Here is a 16,336-nt window from a genome sequence, read left to right on the forward strand (position 1 = left end):
AAAAAAAAAAATCAATTGGCAAAATCCAACGTGGAGGAAATTCAGTTTCCAATAATGTTTTTCCAATCCATAATCTTCTCATAGGTTTATCTTTACTCTGATTTATAATTATGTCAGATTTATAATTATATTATTGTTGGGTTTACCCCCAACAATAAGGTTCAACCATTAGAATATGGATATTTGCAAAGAATATATGGCCCTGCTGTGGCTCAAAACAAGTATTCCGTTCTATTTTATTGGCTTTTCAAATATGCTCAGTTCATTACACAATGTTTCGTCTTTTTAAAAAATATATTTTTATTGATTTCAGAAAGGAAGAGGGAGAGATAGAAACATTGATGAGAGAGAACCATCGATTGGCTGCCTACTGCTCGTCCCTCACTGGGGATCGAGCCTGCAACCCAGGCATGGGTCCTGACTGGGAATCCAACCATAACCTCCTGGTACATAGGTCGATGCTCAACCACTGAGCCACACCAGCCAGGACAAAACGTTTAGTCTTTAATATTGTGTAGAAGATAAGCACCATGCTCTAAATAAAGTATAAGCTTCTTTTTTAAACAATGAGATTCTAGTCATATTTTGCAATAAGATAGAATACAAAGCACTAAGCAAATACATTATTAATGAGCTAGGATTTCCTTATATTACTTACTGTAGGAGAGACTATGGTATAAGGTTAACTGAATAGTTTTAAAGCAGTTATGCATTTTTTTTATAAGGGAGAAAAGATTCCCAAACTGGTAAAATTCTACAACATCTCAGAACTCTATGAAGTATCTTAGGACATGCTTGGAAGCGGGTGGGGCCATGCATGCACTCCCAGAAGCCATTGGAATGAGGTTCTGTCACAGGACGCCTTTCTTTTCTTTAATTAAATTCATTGCCTTGGCCGGTGTTTTTCAGTGGTTAGAGCATCAGCCTGTGCCCTGAAGGAACACAGGAGTTAAGGGCACGTATCTGGACTGCATGTTAGATCCCCAGTCCCTGTTGGGGGGCCTCCAGGAGGCAAACAATCAGTGTGTCTTTCACATCGATGTTTCTCTTTCCCTCCCCACTCCCACTCTCTCTAAAATCAATGGAAAAAATATCCTTGGGTAAGGATTAACAAAAGATAAACTGGTTGGGTGACATTAGTTAATAAGATTACACATGTGTAAGTTTCAGCGTGCAATCCTATGACCCATCATCTATATATCGCATTGTGTGCTCATCACCCAAAGCCTAATCTCCTTCTGTCACCGTATTTTTTACTCCTTTTACCCTCTTCAACTTCCTCCCCGCCCCTTCCCCTCTAGTAACCACCACACTAATGGTTTTTTTACCCCACAAGTGAAGTCATATGGTCCCTGTCCTTTTCCATCTGACTTACTTTGCTTGAGCATGATACTCTCAAGATCCACCCCTGCTGTCCTAAATGGTAGTATTTCATCTTTTCTTATGACTGAGCAGTATTCCATGGTGTGCATGTACCACATCTTCTTTGTCCAATCTTCCACTGAAGGACACTTGTTTCCATGTCTTGGTTACTATGAATAATGCTATAATGAACATAGGGGTGCATACATCTTTATAAATAAACTAGAGGCCTGGTGCACGAAATTCATGCACTCGGGGGGGGGGGGCGGGGTCCCTCAGCCCGCCCTTTGCCCTCTCGCAGTTTGGGAGCCCTTGGGGGATGTCTAACAGCTGAGGCCCACTGCCCCCGGGGAGCATGCCTAAGCCATCAGTCGGACATCCGTAGTGCTTCCATGGAGGTGGGATAGGCTCCCGCCACAGCCGCTGCACTCGCCATGGCTTCTGGCTGAGTGGCACTCCCCCTGTGTGAGTGCACTGACCACCAGGGGGCAGCTCCTGTGTTGAGCGTCTGCCCCTTGGTAGTCAGTGTGTGTCATAGCAACCAGCCATTCCACTGTTTGGTTGATTTGCATATTAGCCTTTTATTATATAGGACTAGAGGCCTGGTGCATGAAATTCATGAACTGGGGGGGGGGGGGCTCTCTCAGCCTGGTCCTCTCACAGTCCAGGAGCCCTGCGATCAATTGCCCCAAAGAGGTAGGCCCTGCCCACCCACTGCAGCCAGCTGGTTGGTGGCCTGGGCCTCCCTTTGCGGGGTGATCATGGTGCAATGGCCAGGCCCCCGACCAATCACATTTCACCTGCCTTGGCTGGCCTGGCGCCAGTGGGTGTCATAGCGTGGTCATCAGGATGGTCGTTCCATTTGGCCATTTGGTCATTCGGTTGATTTGCATATTACACTTTTATTAGATAGGATACTACTATAAATTGGCTGTACTGATTTACATTCCCACCAGCAGTGTATGGGGTTCCTTTTTCTCCACAACCTCTCCAACACTTGTTGACAGTCATTCTAACAAGTATGAGGTGGTATTTCATTTATGTTTTGATTTTTATGTTCCTTATAGATAATAAAGTTGAGCATTTCTTCATAAAACTGTTGCCCATTTGTATGTCTTCTTTAAAAAAAGTGTCTGCTCAGGCCCTCTGCCCATCAGAAGAAAAAACAAAAGATTCCTCCTTGTCTAGTAGTAGCTGAGCAAATGAGAGACTGACATAAATCAGCCAATGAAAAGCTCGCTGTACTCTGAACTTTCAGTTTCCTCCAATGGACTCTGCTTACAGCAGCCCTTCCCAAGTCCATAGGAGAGCCTTCCTCTCGCTTGTTTCTCTGGATTACTGTGCAGGCGCTTCTCCATCACACTGCATGTCGGAGCTGCAATTCCTTCTTGTTTCTGGGGAAAAACGTATTTTGCTGGAGAAATACCTGGCTATTTGTTTAAAGTCAACAACTCCATAAACAAAATTAACAAATAAGTGAGCTAGAAGACATGTTACAAATATAAGTGTTAAAAGTCATAACTGTAAAGAGCTTCTGTAAACTAAGAAAAGTTACGTAGCCCAGCCAGCATGGCTCAGTAGTTGAGCATCAACCTATGAACCAGAAAGAAGGTCCCGGTTCAATGCTGGCTCAGTCCCCAGTGGGGGGCATGCGAGAGGCAGCCAATCAATGATTCGCTCTCATCATTGATATTTCTAGCTCTCACTCCCTCTCTGAAATAAAAATGTCATTTTACAAAATCACATACCCAACCAAATTTTTGAATATGCAAAAGCTATACAACGTTAATGCTTAGCAAAGAATGACCAATAGACATTTGAAATAATACTCAACCCTGTAAGTAACCAGGAAAGCTTAAAGGCACTATTTTTCACCCATCAGGTAAGTATGGCAACATGAAGTGTTTAAAAAAGGTTGTGTGAAAACAAGGCACTCTCATCCATTATTAACGGAGAAGGTAAATCGGTAGCATTTTTTGCAGGACAATTGAGCAGTAGAGATTAAAATTCTTAAAAATTTTAAATTTTAAATTCTAAAATTTAAAAAAAAATATTTTATTGATTTTTTACAGAGAGGAAGGGAGAGGGATAGAGAGTTAGAAACATCGATGAGAGAGAAACATCGATCAGCTGCCTCCTGCACATCTCCTGGGGGAAAACGTATTTTGCTGGAGAAATACCTGGCTATTTGTTTAAAGTCAACAACTCCATAAACAAAATTAACAAATAAGTGAGCTAGAAGACATGTTACAAATATAAGTGTTAAAAGTCATAACTGTGAAGAGCTGCTGTAAACTAAGAAAAGTCACGTAGTCCAGCCAGCATGGCTCAGTGGTTGAGCATCAACCTATGAACCGCAACCCAGGTACATGCCCTTGACCGGAATTGAACCCGGGACCTTTCAGTCCGCAGGCCGACGCTCTATCCACTGAGCCAAACCGGTTTTGGCAAAATTCTTAATGTTCATACTCATTTGAATCAGGTCTTAGGGAAATACTTGAACATGTGCACTAAGATATATACATAAAGATGCTCACTGAATTTTTTTTTTGGGGGGGGGGAGGTGGGAGGGTTATTGAAAAAATTGAAACTTTCTATGTCAGTTAGAAAGAAAACTCAGGATTGCTGAGCAGCCTTTAAAATGAATGAGTAAATCTATTGGTACTTAGATGAAAAAATTTCCAAGCTATAGTGTTGAATGGTAAAAAATAAATGGCTGATTGCAAATTCCATAGTGCAGCCATTTTGATATGTCTATCACATAGCTACGTTCGTACGGGGTCAGGTAGGACAGACTTTCGCTTCTACCCTATATTCCAGTGTTTTAAGAAAAAAGCAGTTCAGAAAGAGACACATCAAGCTATTAGTTGCGTTTACCTTAAAGAGGGGAGAAAAGGGTGAAAGTGATTTTGACTTTTCCCTCTATAAACTGTGAAAATGGAAAAACCAAACACACGATTATTTTGCAACTTTTGTGAAACTGAAGTTAACATGAAAGGTGACCCGAGAATGCTTTCAGAAATACACGCCATGGGCCTCGGCTGAGCTCCCCCCGCAGTTTGCAGAGTCACACAGTCCCGCAGGCCGGCGGGAGGGCGTTTCACCCGGTAGTTTTCCAGTCCATTTACAGCGGCGGTTCTCAACCTTCCTGCGGCCGCGACCCCTTCATACGGTTCCTCACGCTGTGGGGACCCCCAACCATTACATTATTTCCGTTGCTACTGTTATGAACCGTCATGTAAATATCTGATAGGCAGGATGCATTGTCATTGTTACACATTGAACATAATGAAAGCATAGCGATGAATCACAAAAACAATATGCAATTACAGATGTGTTTCCCGATGGGCTCAGGCGACCCCTGTGAAAGGGTCGTTCGACCCCCAGGTTGAGAACCGCTGACTGAGGGCCTCATTGGAAAGACTTCGAGAGCCCCTCCCTCCCTCCCTCCCTCCCTCCCTCCCGCCCGCGATGGAGCATCCGTCACCCCCGCCCACACTGCCCGGGCGGGGCCTCATTTCTATCAGAGCCGGAGGTCATTCGCCCAACTTCCGCAAAGGGCAGTCATTTTAAAAAATACTGTCACCTGTCGCTCACAAGCGGCGTCTTCCGCGGGGGCTGCGGAAAGGCGCGAGGCTGGGAAATGAGAGGCGTGACCGGGGCGGCACCGTGACTGCGCAGCGCGGCTCCCCCGCCTCCCGGGCACTCGGACCCGCGGCCATGGGGGGACAGAGGAACCCTGGAAGGCCCGGCCTGACCCCGGCCTGCACGGGCAGCGCGGCCCCTCCCGGGCCGCCACACGCAGCGCCGGGGCTTCACGGGAACCCGCGGCCGTGGGCGGGCGGGCGGGGGCCGCGGCCGACACGACACGCGCCCGTCGCAGGCCTTTTCCTCTTAAACCTCCGCGCCGGGAGGGAGGGCGGCCGGCGCACGCTCAGTAACGAGCCGGCCCCTCCGTGTCGTCCCCGTCCGTCTCCCTCCGCGCCCCGAGCGGCGTCGCCTTAAAGCCCCGAGGCGGGAGGGGAGCGGCCGGCGCGCGGGGCTCGGCGGGGCCGGAAGGACAAAGGACACGCGGGGCCGCGGGCCACGGCCGGTGCGAGCCCACTTCCGGGCGGGGGCCGCGCGCGGGACAAAGCGGCGGCGGCGAGCGGCTCCCCCCACCCCCCGCGGCGCGCGCCCGGGCCGAGCACGCGGAGCACGAGCGCGGACGACGGTTGGAAATGGCGGTTGGGGCGGAAGGCGGGGGCTGGGGGGGAGAGGCGCGGTCTCGCGGTGCCGCCCGCGCCCCGCCGCAGCCCGGGTGCGGCGTCGCTCCCCGAGCCCGCCCCTCCCGCGGTGCCGGCCGGCAGGGCGGGGGCGCCCCTCTGGGAGAAGGGGGGGCCCGTTGGACGAACAAAGGAGATGACCGGGGCCAGCGCCGCCACTGCAGAGCAGCAGACACGTTCCCTAAGATGGCGGCCGGCGCCCGGGGGGCGGGGCTTTCGGCTGGCACCGCCCTCCGAGGGGCGGGGCTTCCGCTCGCGCAGGCCCTGGGCGGGCGGGCGGGGGTGCAGGCGCCGACTCGTGCCCATGGCCGCGGCGCCGGAGCCCGAGGAACCCGGGCAGAAGGTAACCTGGGGGCGGGGGCGAGCGGGGCGCGGGCGGGCGCCTGCGAAGGACGCGGCCTCGGAGCTGGGACACCCGAGGCCGAGCACGTGTCGTTGGCTCCCCTGCCGCCCGGGGCGGAATCTGTTCGTGCCCCCCGCTCCCCTGGTATTTTTGTCTTCATTCCGGGACCGGTGGCCACACAGCGGGAGGGCGAGCCCCTGTGAATCGCGCACAGGCCTTTGGCGGGAAGGGGGTTTAAAAGCTCCCGAGGACGGGGCCTGGCCTGGGAGCGGGCTGGTTAGGCTCCGCGGGTTTCCGTGCCGAGGAGGAGAGAGATCCGGGCTTCCCGTTAACCTGGATCTCGCCCGCGTGGAGCACCGGTGTGATCGCAGGTGCCCCAGGTGCCCCGTCCATGCCAGGTGCGCTGCTTCCCCCCGGGCCTGTGATCGGGCCCCGCCGGCTGCGGCCCCCCCCCCCCAGGTGCTCTGGAGCTGAACGGGGCTCCCCAAGGGCTGCGGAGCGGGTCCCCCAGCTCATCAGCCACCGCGCACGCATCGCCGGAAGTCACTCCCTGGGCTCCTTACTGTCCACTGGGTGTCCGTGGGCCCGTCGTGCACACAGTGAGGACCCGCGGGGCACCCTAGTTGCTCCGAGTCTAGTTTTAGGATCGTCTGACCAGCTTGGACGTTTTGCTCACTTTTTCAAAGTTCTTGTTTCTCTGGGGACTTTTCCACCTATATTTGGCCAAGACAGCCGATCACCAAAAGGTTAATAGGAACAAAGGTTGGATAAAGTTTTTCCATATTTAATAACAGATTTTGTCCATTTATACAACTCTTGGTGCCTTTTGTTTTTAATGTATATTATTTGGGATAGGTTTAGTGTAACAAAATGTACCCTTGTTTGAAACTTCCATATTTAATAATGGAATTCTGCATTGTTTTGCGAGAACACTGGGCTCTTGAATGGAGCTTTAATCCCTTCTGTATCGGATTGTTCACTTTGATAGGACAACCGCTGTCATGTAATGGTCATCAGGGTGTTTTAATACATTGAGACTTGATAAAAGAATTCAATGGAAGAAAAAAATTAGTGACCTATTTAATTGGTCCAGCATTAACAAAATACTGTAAGTAAAGTCAGTCCTGTAAGTTGTTCATGAAACACTCGTACCTATCAAAGCTCATCAAAAAGTATAATCAAATTAATATAAGCTATGTCTGAATTAGCAGCCCAGGGTAATATCAGAAAAGCCTGCACTTAAAAAAATTTTTTTTTCAATTATTTCTACCACAATCCAGAGATTGGTTTTTAGAGTCGGCTAAGATAAAAATGAGAAAGGGCCCTGGCCGGTTTGGCTCAGTGCGAAGCGCACTGGTCTGCAGACCAAAAAGGTCAGCTCTGGTCAAGGGCATGTGCCTCCCCAGCCCAGGCCCGGATCGGAGTGGGGCAGGAGGCAGCCAATGTTTCCGTCTCCCTCTTCCACTCTAAAAGATCAATGGGAAAATATCTTGGGGTGAGGATTAGAAAAGAGAGAGCTAACAAGCTAGCATACCTGATAGAACTAGCCCTTAACTTTCCTTCTGCTCTCATACTTTGCTTGGTAAGTTTTAAAATATGAAATTTGGGCTGTGGCTGCTATGGCTCAGTTGGTTAGCCAGTTCATCCTTTGTAACAAGAGGAAAACAATACTGGCAATGGGTCATGAGCTGGCTTAATTTTATCTGATCTATTTCCTATAAATTATTAAACTGGTATTCTGGCTTAGAAATCTTGAACTTCCCTTGGTTCAATCAAGGTGAGCTGGTAATGTTGCTTTTCTAAATCTAAGAATATGCCTACAAAATACTGTTAGAAAAATTCCTTAAAGGCTTAAATTCATTAATGACAAGTTAAACTGAAGACTAATTAGGGAATAGTGAAATGTTAATTTAAATTTCTGAGAATCTTACAATTCATACGCTGAAGACTAGTTCTTGCTTCTGGAAACTAACAATATTCTGAACAAGCAATTTTCAATCTTTTCTTCTTCATCTATGGCACACATTATTACTAAAATTGTGGCACTCCAAAAATGGAATTTTTGCTGACAAGAAAAAATTAGGTATAATTGTGATTCATTCACACCAGATGGCTATTGTTTGCTGTTGTCATTTTAAAATTGGACAATCTAATGGAAAAGAGATCAGTGCCCCTGACTAGTCAGATATGGGCATGTTTTTTTGTGGGTTTTTTTTTCCAACTATATTTTTATTGATATCTGAGGAGGGAGATAGAAACATCAATGATGAGAATCACCAATTGGCTGCCTCCCACACACCCCCAACTGGGGGTTGAGCCCACAACCTGGGCCCATGCCCTTGATCAGAATCAAACCCGGAGGCAGCCAATCAATGACTCTCATCTTAAATTGTGGTCATTCTTTCCCAGTTTTCAGAAGAGTTGCAGATACACAATTATGTATTTTAGTCCTAGTACTCCCTGAACGGGTGACCTTTGGAAAGCGACTCCTCTGTGGCCCCTGGTTTTTCCCCTCTATAACAGACCCAAAAGGTTAAAGGGTGCCATGGAAACGACGGGCTCTTCGGGGAGCAGGGGGGGAATAGTTCCAGGCCGACTTCCATCCTGCCAGCCCCTGCCAGCCCCTGCCAGCCCCTGCCAGCCCCTGCCAGCTCTCTGTGTAAAGACCCGGAGCCGGTTCAGAGGTCCTGAGAACTACATAGAAGGGCTATCAAGGGCAGGGACTGGTAACCCCCCACCAGCTCTATTCTGGAACTGTTCGGGGCCTGCGTTGGTTTCTCAGCCTTGGCAGGACTGGCATCACAACAGGTTAAGTCGGAGGTGGGGCCGATGTGTTGCAGAATGTTCAGCAGCAGAATCCTGGGCCTCTAGCCACATGCTGGTTCTAGAAGGGACCATTTTAAATAGGGCATGTAATTTCTGAAAGATGTTTGTCTTTAGAGAGACCTGAAATCTTCTAAACATTCTAATGGCCTATCCCAGATCTGAATTTTGAAAATACCTTTAAAAAAATCTGGATAGTTACCTAGCTGGCTTAAATAACACAATTTTATATTTGGCAAGTATACTTCATATACTTGTAAAGGATTGGGATGGATGGATGGCGTTTTTCCAGGTGCCCCAATAAATGTATGTTTGCAGATTCTGGTCTACCCCTGGGGGGTGAGGGGGGTGTCACCCCATGGCTCCATTATAAAAGGGGATCCAAACTGAAGAAGCCCCGAGGCCTCACAGAAACTTGTGTGATCTTCGGTGGTGGTGCGTCCTGCGTGTCCTGCTGTGTGGACAACCCATGATGGCTCCTTTCCTTCTCGGCCCCCATATGAAAGCCTCACCTTCTATGTGTTAGGGCCTAGGACCCACTGGAGCCGACACTGCCGACCCCCCTCTGGGGCCCCAGCATCTCCAGCACCCTTCTCCTGGGGAGAGGCTGGGCTGGAGGCGGCGTGCAGAGCCCAACACTCCCTACCTGCAGAGCAACTCGCACCCTCACCTCCAACCACGTTTCACTGGGCTTTTGAGCTGACAGAGGAACTGAATTTTTTTAAGTGAAATGAAAAACCAAGACGCACAATTCAAATATGTCTATGAAGATTTGTATTAAAGAACTTTCAAAATTAAAGTGCAATGTTAATGAATACCTGCTGTGTGCACGAAGTAACCTGGGTTAGGGGGAAGGGTTAGCAGGGAGAGACCAAAGAAAAAATGGAATAGAATGATGCCAGAGGGTGTGTAATTTTTGCTTTATTAGGAACCAGGTCACACATTTTCTCTTTCCTGGCAGAAGCTTGAGCCAAAGCAGCAAACAGGAGAAAAATACAACCAAGAATGTTATTTCAACCTTTAACCGGACTTCCTTCCCCACTTCTTGCGTTCCCTAGTCCTGGAGGAACCCTCCGCCCCTTTTGGCCTCCCGCTATACATTATACTGTATTTTAATGGACAAGCAGCTCTCTTTTAAAAGCTACATTACTGAAAACCTGCAGAAGTTTTCTACTTTTTTATTGAATAGAAACGCCACAATGAAATAGACGTGACTTTTTCTTGAGTATTTTGTCCTGCCCTCCACTGAGGGCCACAAGATAAATATAATTAAGCGCAATTTCCTATCAGGCAAGGAAACAGATCAGGAGTGATAATGCCCAAATGTTTATCTTTACATGAAATATTTATTCTTGTGAACAACTGATGTTCACCTCATTAGAACTGTACCAATCCCACTTATGCTTCCCAAATTTCATAGATGTTTAAAGAGCTCATAAAATGTGCTCTTATTTCCAAACTGTTCAATTAGCAAATTATTATCCAACATCAAAATTCAATTGATTTAGGTATGTTATTCTAGAGGCTTTCTCGTTAATTAAATTTTCAAGGTTTCCTACTTTAAGATTCAGCTTCTTCAGACTGAATACCAAAAGCAGGATGTTGAAAGTAAATGGATCGATTCCTGGTCATGTTCTTTGCCAAACCACTGATCTACAGTATTTCCTTGTTCAATCTAGGTTCTTTTTTATTTTATCTTAGCCCTTTAAGCTCCTAGGAATTTTAGATGTGGAGAACATTCCCTGTGCACGGGACTCAGTATTATATGGTTCCTTAGGATCTGTTGTGGCTGGCCTTGGACATTTTTTGTTAACTAGTGAGTATCTACTTTTCTCTAAATAAACAACACACATCTATGTGTGGCAAACAATTATTTTCTAGATGAAACAGTATGTCATAATTATAATGACTGCTTTTTGACAGGTAGAATTAGAAGATCATGTGATGTCGGAGTAGGAGGATTTATCGTCGTGACTTTAGGATGCTGGTATGTGCACTAAGCATTCAACAGGACCCCATGATTATAGGTTTATCCAATTCCAATGCACATGCTCTTTTCAGAGCAATTTCCCATTGGGAGATTTCCACCCTCGGTTACTTAAGAAAAGGACTTTTTAATGGAAATTTCTTAAATGATATTGCTGGAATGTCTTTATCCTTTCAGTATGTATATGTACTCATATTTTATACCATTTCTTGAATGAGCAGATGATTGCATAATATGCCATTAATGCCAAGTTATGGCTTATACTTCATTTATGAAGGCCTCCACCCTGTACCTTACACCCTAATTCCCATTTCATCCCTGCTCCCAGCATCACATCTGATGTTACTGAGAACTGATATAGCATGGATGACTATCAGCTCTGTTTTCGTCAGCAAAAAAAAAGCCAGACCCACAGTACTGGTTACATTTGCATAAGGTTCTACAAGTAAGATTAAGCTAAAGTGACAGAAATCCTCATTTTATATAAAACAGTGTTCATAGGTATCGCTGACACCAAACCACCAAGGTCTGCAGATTAGAATGGTTATACTTTCAGTCTCAGGGTACTCATCTGTAAGCATTCCTGAATTTTATTACTGTAAAATGTCAAATGTTTCTATTATAGTAATGACTTTGTATTCTTTTCTTCCAAGGTTTCATTGTAGGTATAATTATGCAAAGCTAAGAATCCAGGAAAGAATGGCCAGAGAAGGAATTAAAAATAAGATTTTATATGAAAGTACCCACCTTGATCCTGAAAAAAAACCAACAGCAGCAGCAGCAGCAGCAGCAGCAGCACCTGAACAGTCCTGAGCATAGAATCTAAATAAACTGACGTCAGTGTGAGCCAAGATGAGATCAACTGTGTACAACACTGCATGTGCCATAAGGTTTTCAATCAAGTAAATAAAGCATGTGTGAGTTGTAGTCCTTTTTCCCTTGTAGGAATATTTTATGAACTTATTCTGGCCCTGTTATCTACTACCAGTATAGCTTAATAGTGGATTTGTCATACAAAATAAACCTAGTGTTCAGCAAGCTTTAAAAAGTTCCTTTGTAGTGAGTGTAAATGATGTCCATTTTAAATAAAATCCCAGTTAGATTTTAAAACTTGCCTTTAAAACAATCGTATTACTATCCAGTTAAAAAATGAGGGAATACTTCTTGGTTCCTTTTAAAAAAAAATGTATTTTTACTGATTCTAGAGAGAGAGGAAGGGAGAAATGATGAGAATCTTCGATTGGCTACCTCCTGCACGCCCCCTACTGGGGATCAAGCCCGCAACCCTGGCATGTGCCCTGACCAGGAATTGAACCCTGACCTCCTGGTTCATGGCTCCACACTCAAGCATTGAGCCACACCAGCCAGGCACGTCCTCGTTTCTTTAAACCAATGGTAGTATAAGACTTAAAGCTAATAGATTGGATCACTTTGCAAATTATTTTAAAAACGTGTCCATTGCTTGACACTATTCTTCCATGTCTTACAGGGAAGGTAAAGACTGCTGTTTAACTGTTCTAAATATTATTTTGGAAGTATGCATGGTTTTAAGTTTTATGTAGAATTTAAATATGCACAAAATATTTTCAAAACTTGTTTGATGCAAAGGAAAAAGAACTGCCAGATTACATAGTATTACACTGACGTAAAAAAGACATTTATAATTCATTCTTCTGCGCTCTCTCTCTCTCTCTCTCTCTATATATATATATGCAAATCTTTAAGTATATATTTATATATTTTTAAAGCAGCCAATGTACAACTCAACCCACAGCATTTATTCATTCAGGAAAAAATTCTCTCTCCAAAGCAGTGATGTTGTTTTTTTTTGTTTGTTTGTTTTAAAATCAACATTTAAAAAAATCTGTTAAATAAAATACATGCTAGAGGTCTTCCTGGTTAGGGAATTATAAATTTGTGGCTGTTACTATGAGGGTTGGGTGCCTAGACTATGTGGTTTGCCAAATGCCATAATGGCTAGACGAGGGAATGACACTGTCACACACCTGTCCTAATGTTTATTGATCCTAATCATCTTGACAGCCACCAAAGGAAGGACTTGGGCATTGATTAGGGAAGGGTATTAGAAATATTCATATTACAACCACTAAATTTGTTTTTAAAAAGCCATGATGTGACACTCATTTGAGAGGCTGCACAGTTGGGGGAAAAAATGGTGAGTACTCATCAGAGCTGATATTTAACAAGTTATCTGTGCAGGCCACTTGTGTCCTTAGCTTCAGTTTACAAATATATGTAACACATAAAACGAGGCAATTGGATTAAATAACTAAGGCCTCTTCTAGCTCTAGCATACTATGGTTACATCTTACCCCGGGTGAGAGAGAAGCCTCTCTCGGCTGGTGAAAATTCCAGGACCCTCACCAGCAAGGTTAGTTTTCATTTTCACAGCAGGATGCTTTATAAATTGGAGACCTGGATAAAAACAGGGAGATGTCACTTCATACGTTTACATGATCAGTAGTAATATATGTACTTTTTTCTTTAGTAAGATGTTAGATGTATTACTGAATTAGACTATGTCTAAGACACCAGGCCCTTTATCACATTGCTCTGGACACATCTGATAAGGCCTCCATTGTTGATCTTGACACTTCCACTTGTAGCCTTTCCAGTCCATTTCCACTCTGCCACCCCACTTCCATCCAATCACCTTTATCTTCAGCCATGACCTGAATTCCTACTCCTCCAACTTCTCAATTTCACTGCAAGTATCTTCTACTTTCTCTCTGTAACATTCTTCATCCTCCTGGTCACTAACCTCTGGGGATTAGGATCACCTCATTTAGGTTCTCATACCCGTTTCATCTGTTACAGTAGGTGGCACTTCCATTGACTTGTGCTACAAGTTGAGCCTAACTGTCTTGTCAGGAACCCTGTCAATGTTTATATCTTCACATTCCAACCAAGTGTCACAAGACAGTCAACACTTGTTTGTTATAGTGAATTACTAAATATTCACTAGCAAATGGATAGGAACCAGGTTCCCGTCTCATCCATGCACACACTTCAGATTTTAGTCTGAAAGAGGAACCTACCTTCCACGCTCACCTGGAGCCTCCAGCTGCACTGCGTCCTTCAGTGTTCCAGCAAAGCCGAAATTTCACACTAGGTGACATAGCAGTAGGTACCAGCTAAATAGCTGATTAAAATAGAATTGTGGTCATTAGTAGTTTTCACAACTTCTCATGGCTTATCTCTCATACCTACTTTAACTTTCCAGTGCTTTATGCATTTCCCCCTTCCCTCGCCCTCCCCTTTGCTTTGACTACTTGATTTTACATTTTAATAAAAGGACCTCAGGGAATTAAAATTAACTTCAAGCTTCTCTCTGGACTTGTAATTGATATTGACCAAGTTAGGCAACAAGAATTTTTGACTATCCCTAGTTCCATTATTTGATTTGCAAGCATCTCTTTAGTCTACGTACCTCTACTCCATCGCTGGTTTCCCTTTGCTTCGATTATATAATGCGAGGAGGTCTATATAATAAATTCAGGATTCCTGTTTATGCACTTTTCAGCACAGAGCTAGGGATCAAATAGGGTTTGAATCCTTCTATTCCTAGATAAAAATCTGTTGCAGATGGGGGTCAAGGCGCCCCTTTAAAAGTCATGTTAATATATACACTATGCTTTGGGTAAGCAGAAAACCTTAATGAGGAAAGTAGAAAAATTAAAACGATTGCTATAATTGATTTTAATGGTCCTCCAGAATAAAGGATTTTTGGAAGCATCTTAAAATATTGTCCAGTGGTCATCAAATCAGGTCATGTAATATACCAATATTCTTTACCACCCAAATACTGTTATCTTACACATTACTTTGTGCATTAAGTTCCATCTCTAAATTCTCTCTTAAAAGGGAAGCTTTAGGGACAAAAAGCTTATGAAGGCATTTCTCAAAGTATTACATTTTCAAGTTTGTAACATGAGCACTACAAATATGCTGTAAATATGTCTTTTCAACCACTGCCTTTGCCTTCCTCTTCATTTCCTAGAATGATGACTTTCTCCCCAAGTATTTCTATTGTGAGAAAGCAATCAGTGACACTGAACAATACTGCTCACTTTAAGCGGAGCTATGGGATCTTCAGAAGCCATTAGATCGTTTTTAGTTGACAGACTAGAACTCTGTTTCATTGAGCAAAACTGGAGCTACATTTCAAATCAGTATAGCACCCAAGTCCACTTATTTCACCAAAATACAGTAGTATGGAATCCGCAGCAGGAAAAATAAATGTCCTCCAAGCTCTTTATCAAGCTTTAAACACATCAGGGAAGAGACATTACATACTCTGGATTGGCAAAGCTCCCTGGGCCTTATTCCTTCTTTATAACTTAAATGTACTTCCTAGAATATCACTTCGTTATCCAAAAGGATCTCAATCATTGTTTTAGATTTTTGTACTTAAGCATTTAGTATAGATGCAGGAAGTTTTGGGGAAACTAAGAACACAGGTATTCTCTTTTTTTTGCATCAGAGTACTACATTTAAAGTCTACCAGTATGGAGGACATTTAACAAAGGTCTTGCAAAAAGTTAAACAGAATGAATTCAAACAATTAGAATAAGGTTCTGACCTTAAGAGAACTGGGCTCTATTTATATATCCTGCAAATATCTATGCAAGAGCACTGCCCACTTTAGGTATGCAAAGGAGAAATCTTAACTTTTTCTTTCTGTTATAAAACCTACCCGTCTGCTTATCAAGTTTCCCCTTTCCCCCCCATCTTTTTAAAATAAGGGCAATTTTAACTAAGGTGATCCTAGCAGCTCAATGTAACAAGTGTTAAATGTACAAGCAGCAATGAATTTGGAATACCTATTGGAATCACTGGAACAGATTTAGTTGGGCCCTTTTACTCTTCCACACAGCACATTCACATGGACAGACTAAGGAAAAGGAGATGAAATTTAAATCAGCACATGTTTTTTATTACTTAAAAGAAAAAAATAGTGAAGTTGGAACCTTTTATATTGTACTTGACCAGGACTCCTCTATCTCCCTTAATTGTTATGAAACACCTTAATAGCTACCTTAAAAAATTAACCCGTTAGTTGCCACTTATATAAGCCCCAAGCAATCGGAAGTATTGGTTTTATCTCATCTTCTCTCTAGATGCCTTAACATTCTAAAGCTTGTACCACTCAAGTTAGATGTCTATACTGTTTTTACCTAAAAATTTTCTGGCTGGTAGTAATTTGTGGCAATGCTTCTCAAGTGCTTGGCAAGCCTAAGTTTACTGGACAAAACTAATTTTACCTCCTGGGCGATCGTGGACTGTTAAAAGGAGCGGCAGGAAAGAACATGCCACAAATAGCCGTGTGTATCAGCTGGATGCTATGTCAGCCTCTCTAGCCTATAATCCCTGCATTCCTCCAGTTTGCAGGCACTGGAGCTGGACACTCAGGAGTGGCTGCTGTGCCACAGCCACAATAAGGAGCGGAACCTTCTTGCATTTCTCCATTTGTCTCGAATGTCATTACCTCACTGCTTGACTAGAGTATAGTTACTCATACCACAGATCCAGCTT

The 16,336-nt window shown here is 44.3% G+C and overlaps 1 protein-coding gene across 1 annotated transcript; it reads left to right on the forward strand.

Moving 5' to 3' along the window:
- The first annotated feature begins 5,896 nt into the window (after positions 1–5,896).
- Positions 5,897–11,713, forward strand: COX20 (cytochrome c oxidase assembly factor COX20). The gene is made up of 4 exons (XM_081114633.1): positions 5,897–5,970; positions 10,495–10,609; positions 10,717–10,780; positions 11,434–11,713. The coding sequence occupies exons 1-4, from the start codon at positions 5,932–5,934 to the stop codon at positions 11,591–11,593; spliced, it is 378 nt and encodes a 125-aa protein (XP_080970759.1). The 5' UTR covers positions 5,897–5,931; the 3' UTR covers positions 11,594–11,713.
- Positions 11,714–16,336: the final 4,623 nt, after the last annotated feature.

The sequence above is a fragment of the Myotis nattereri genome, assembly GCF_964212035.1.
Source record: "Myotis nattereri genome assembly, chromosome: 20".
NCBI classification, from domain to species: domain Eukaryota; kingdom Metazoa; phylum Chordata; class Mammalia; order Chiroptera; family Vespertilionidae; genus Myotis; species Myotis nattereri.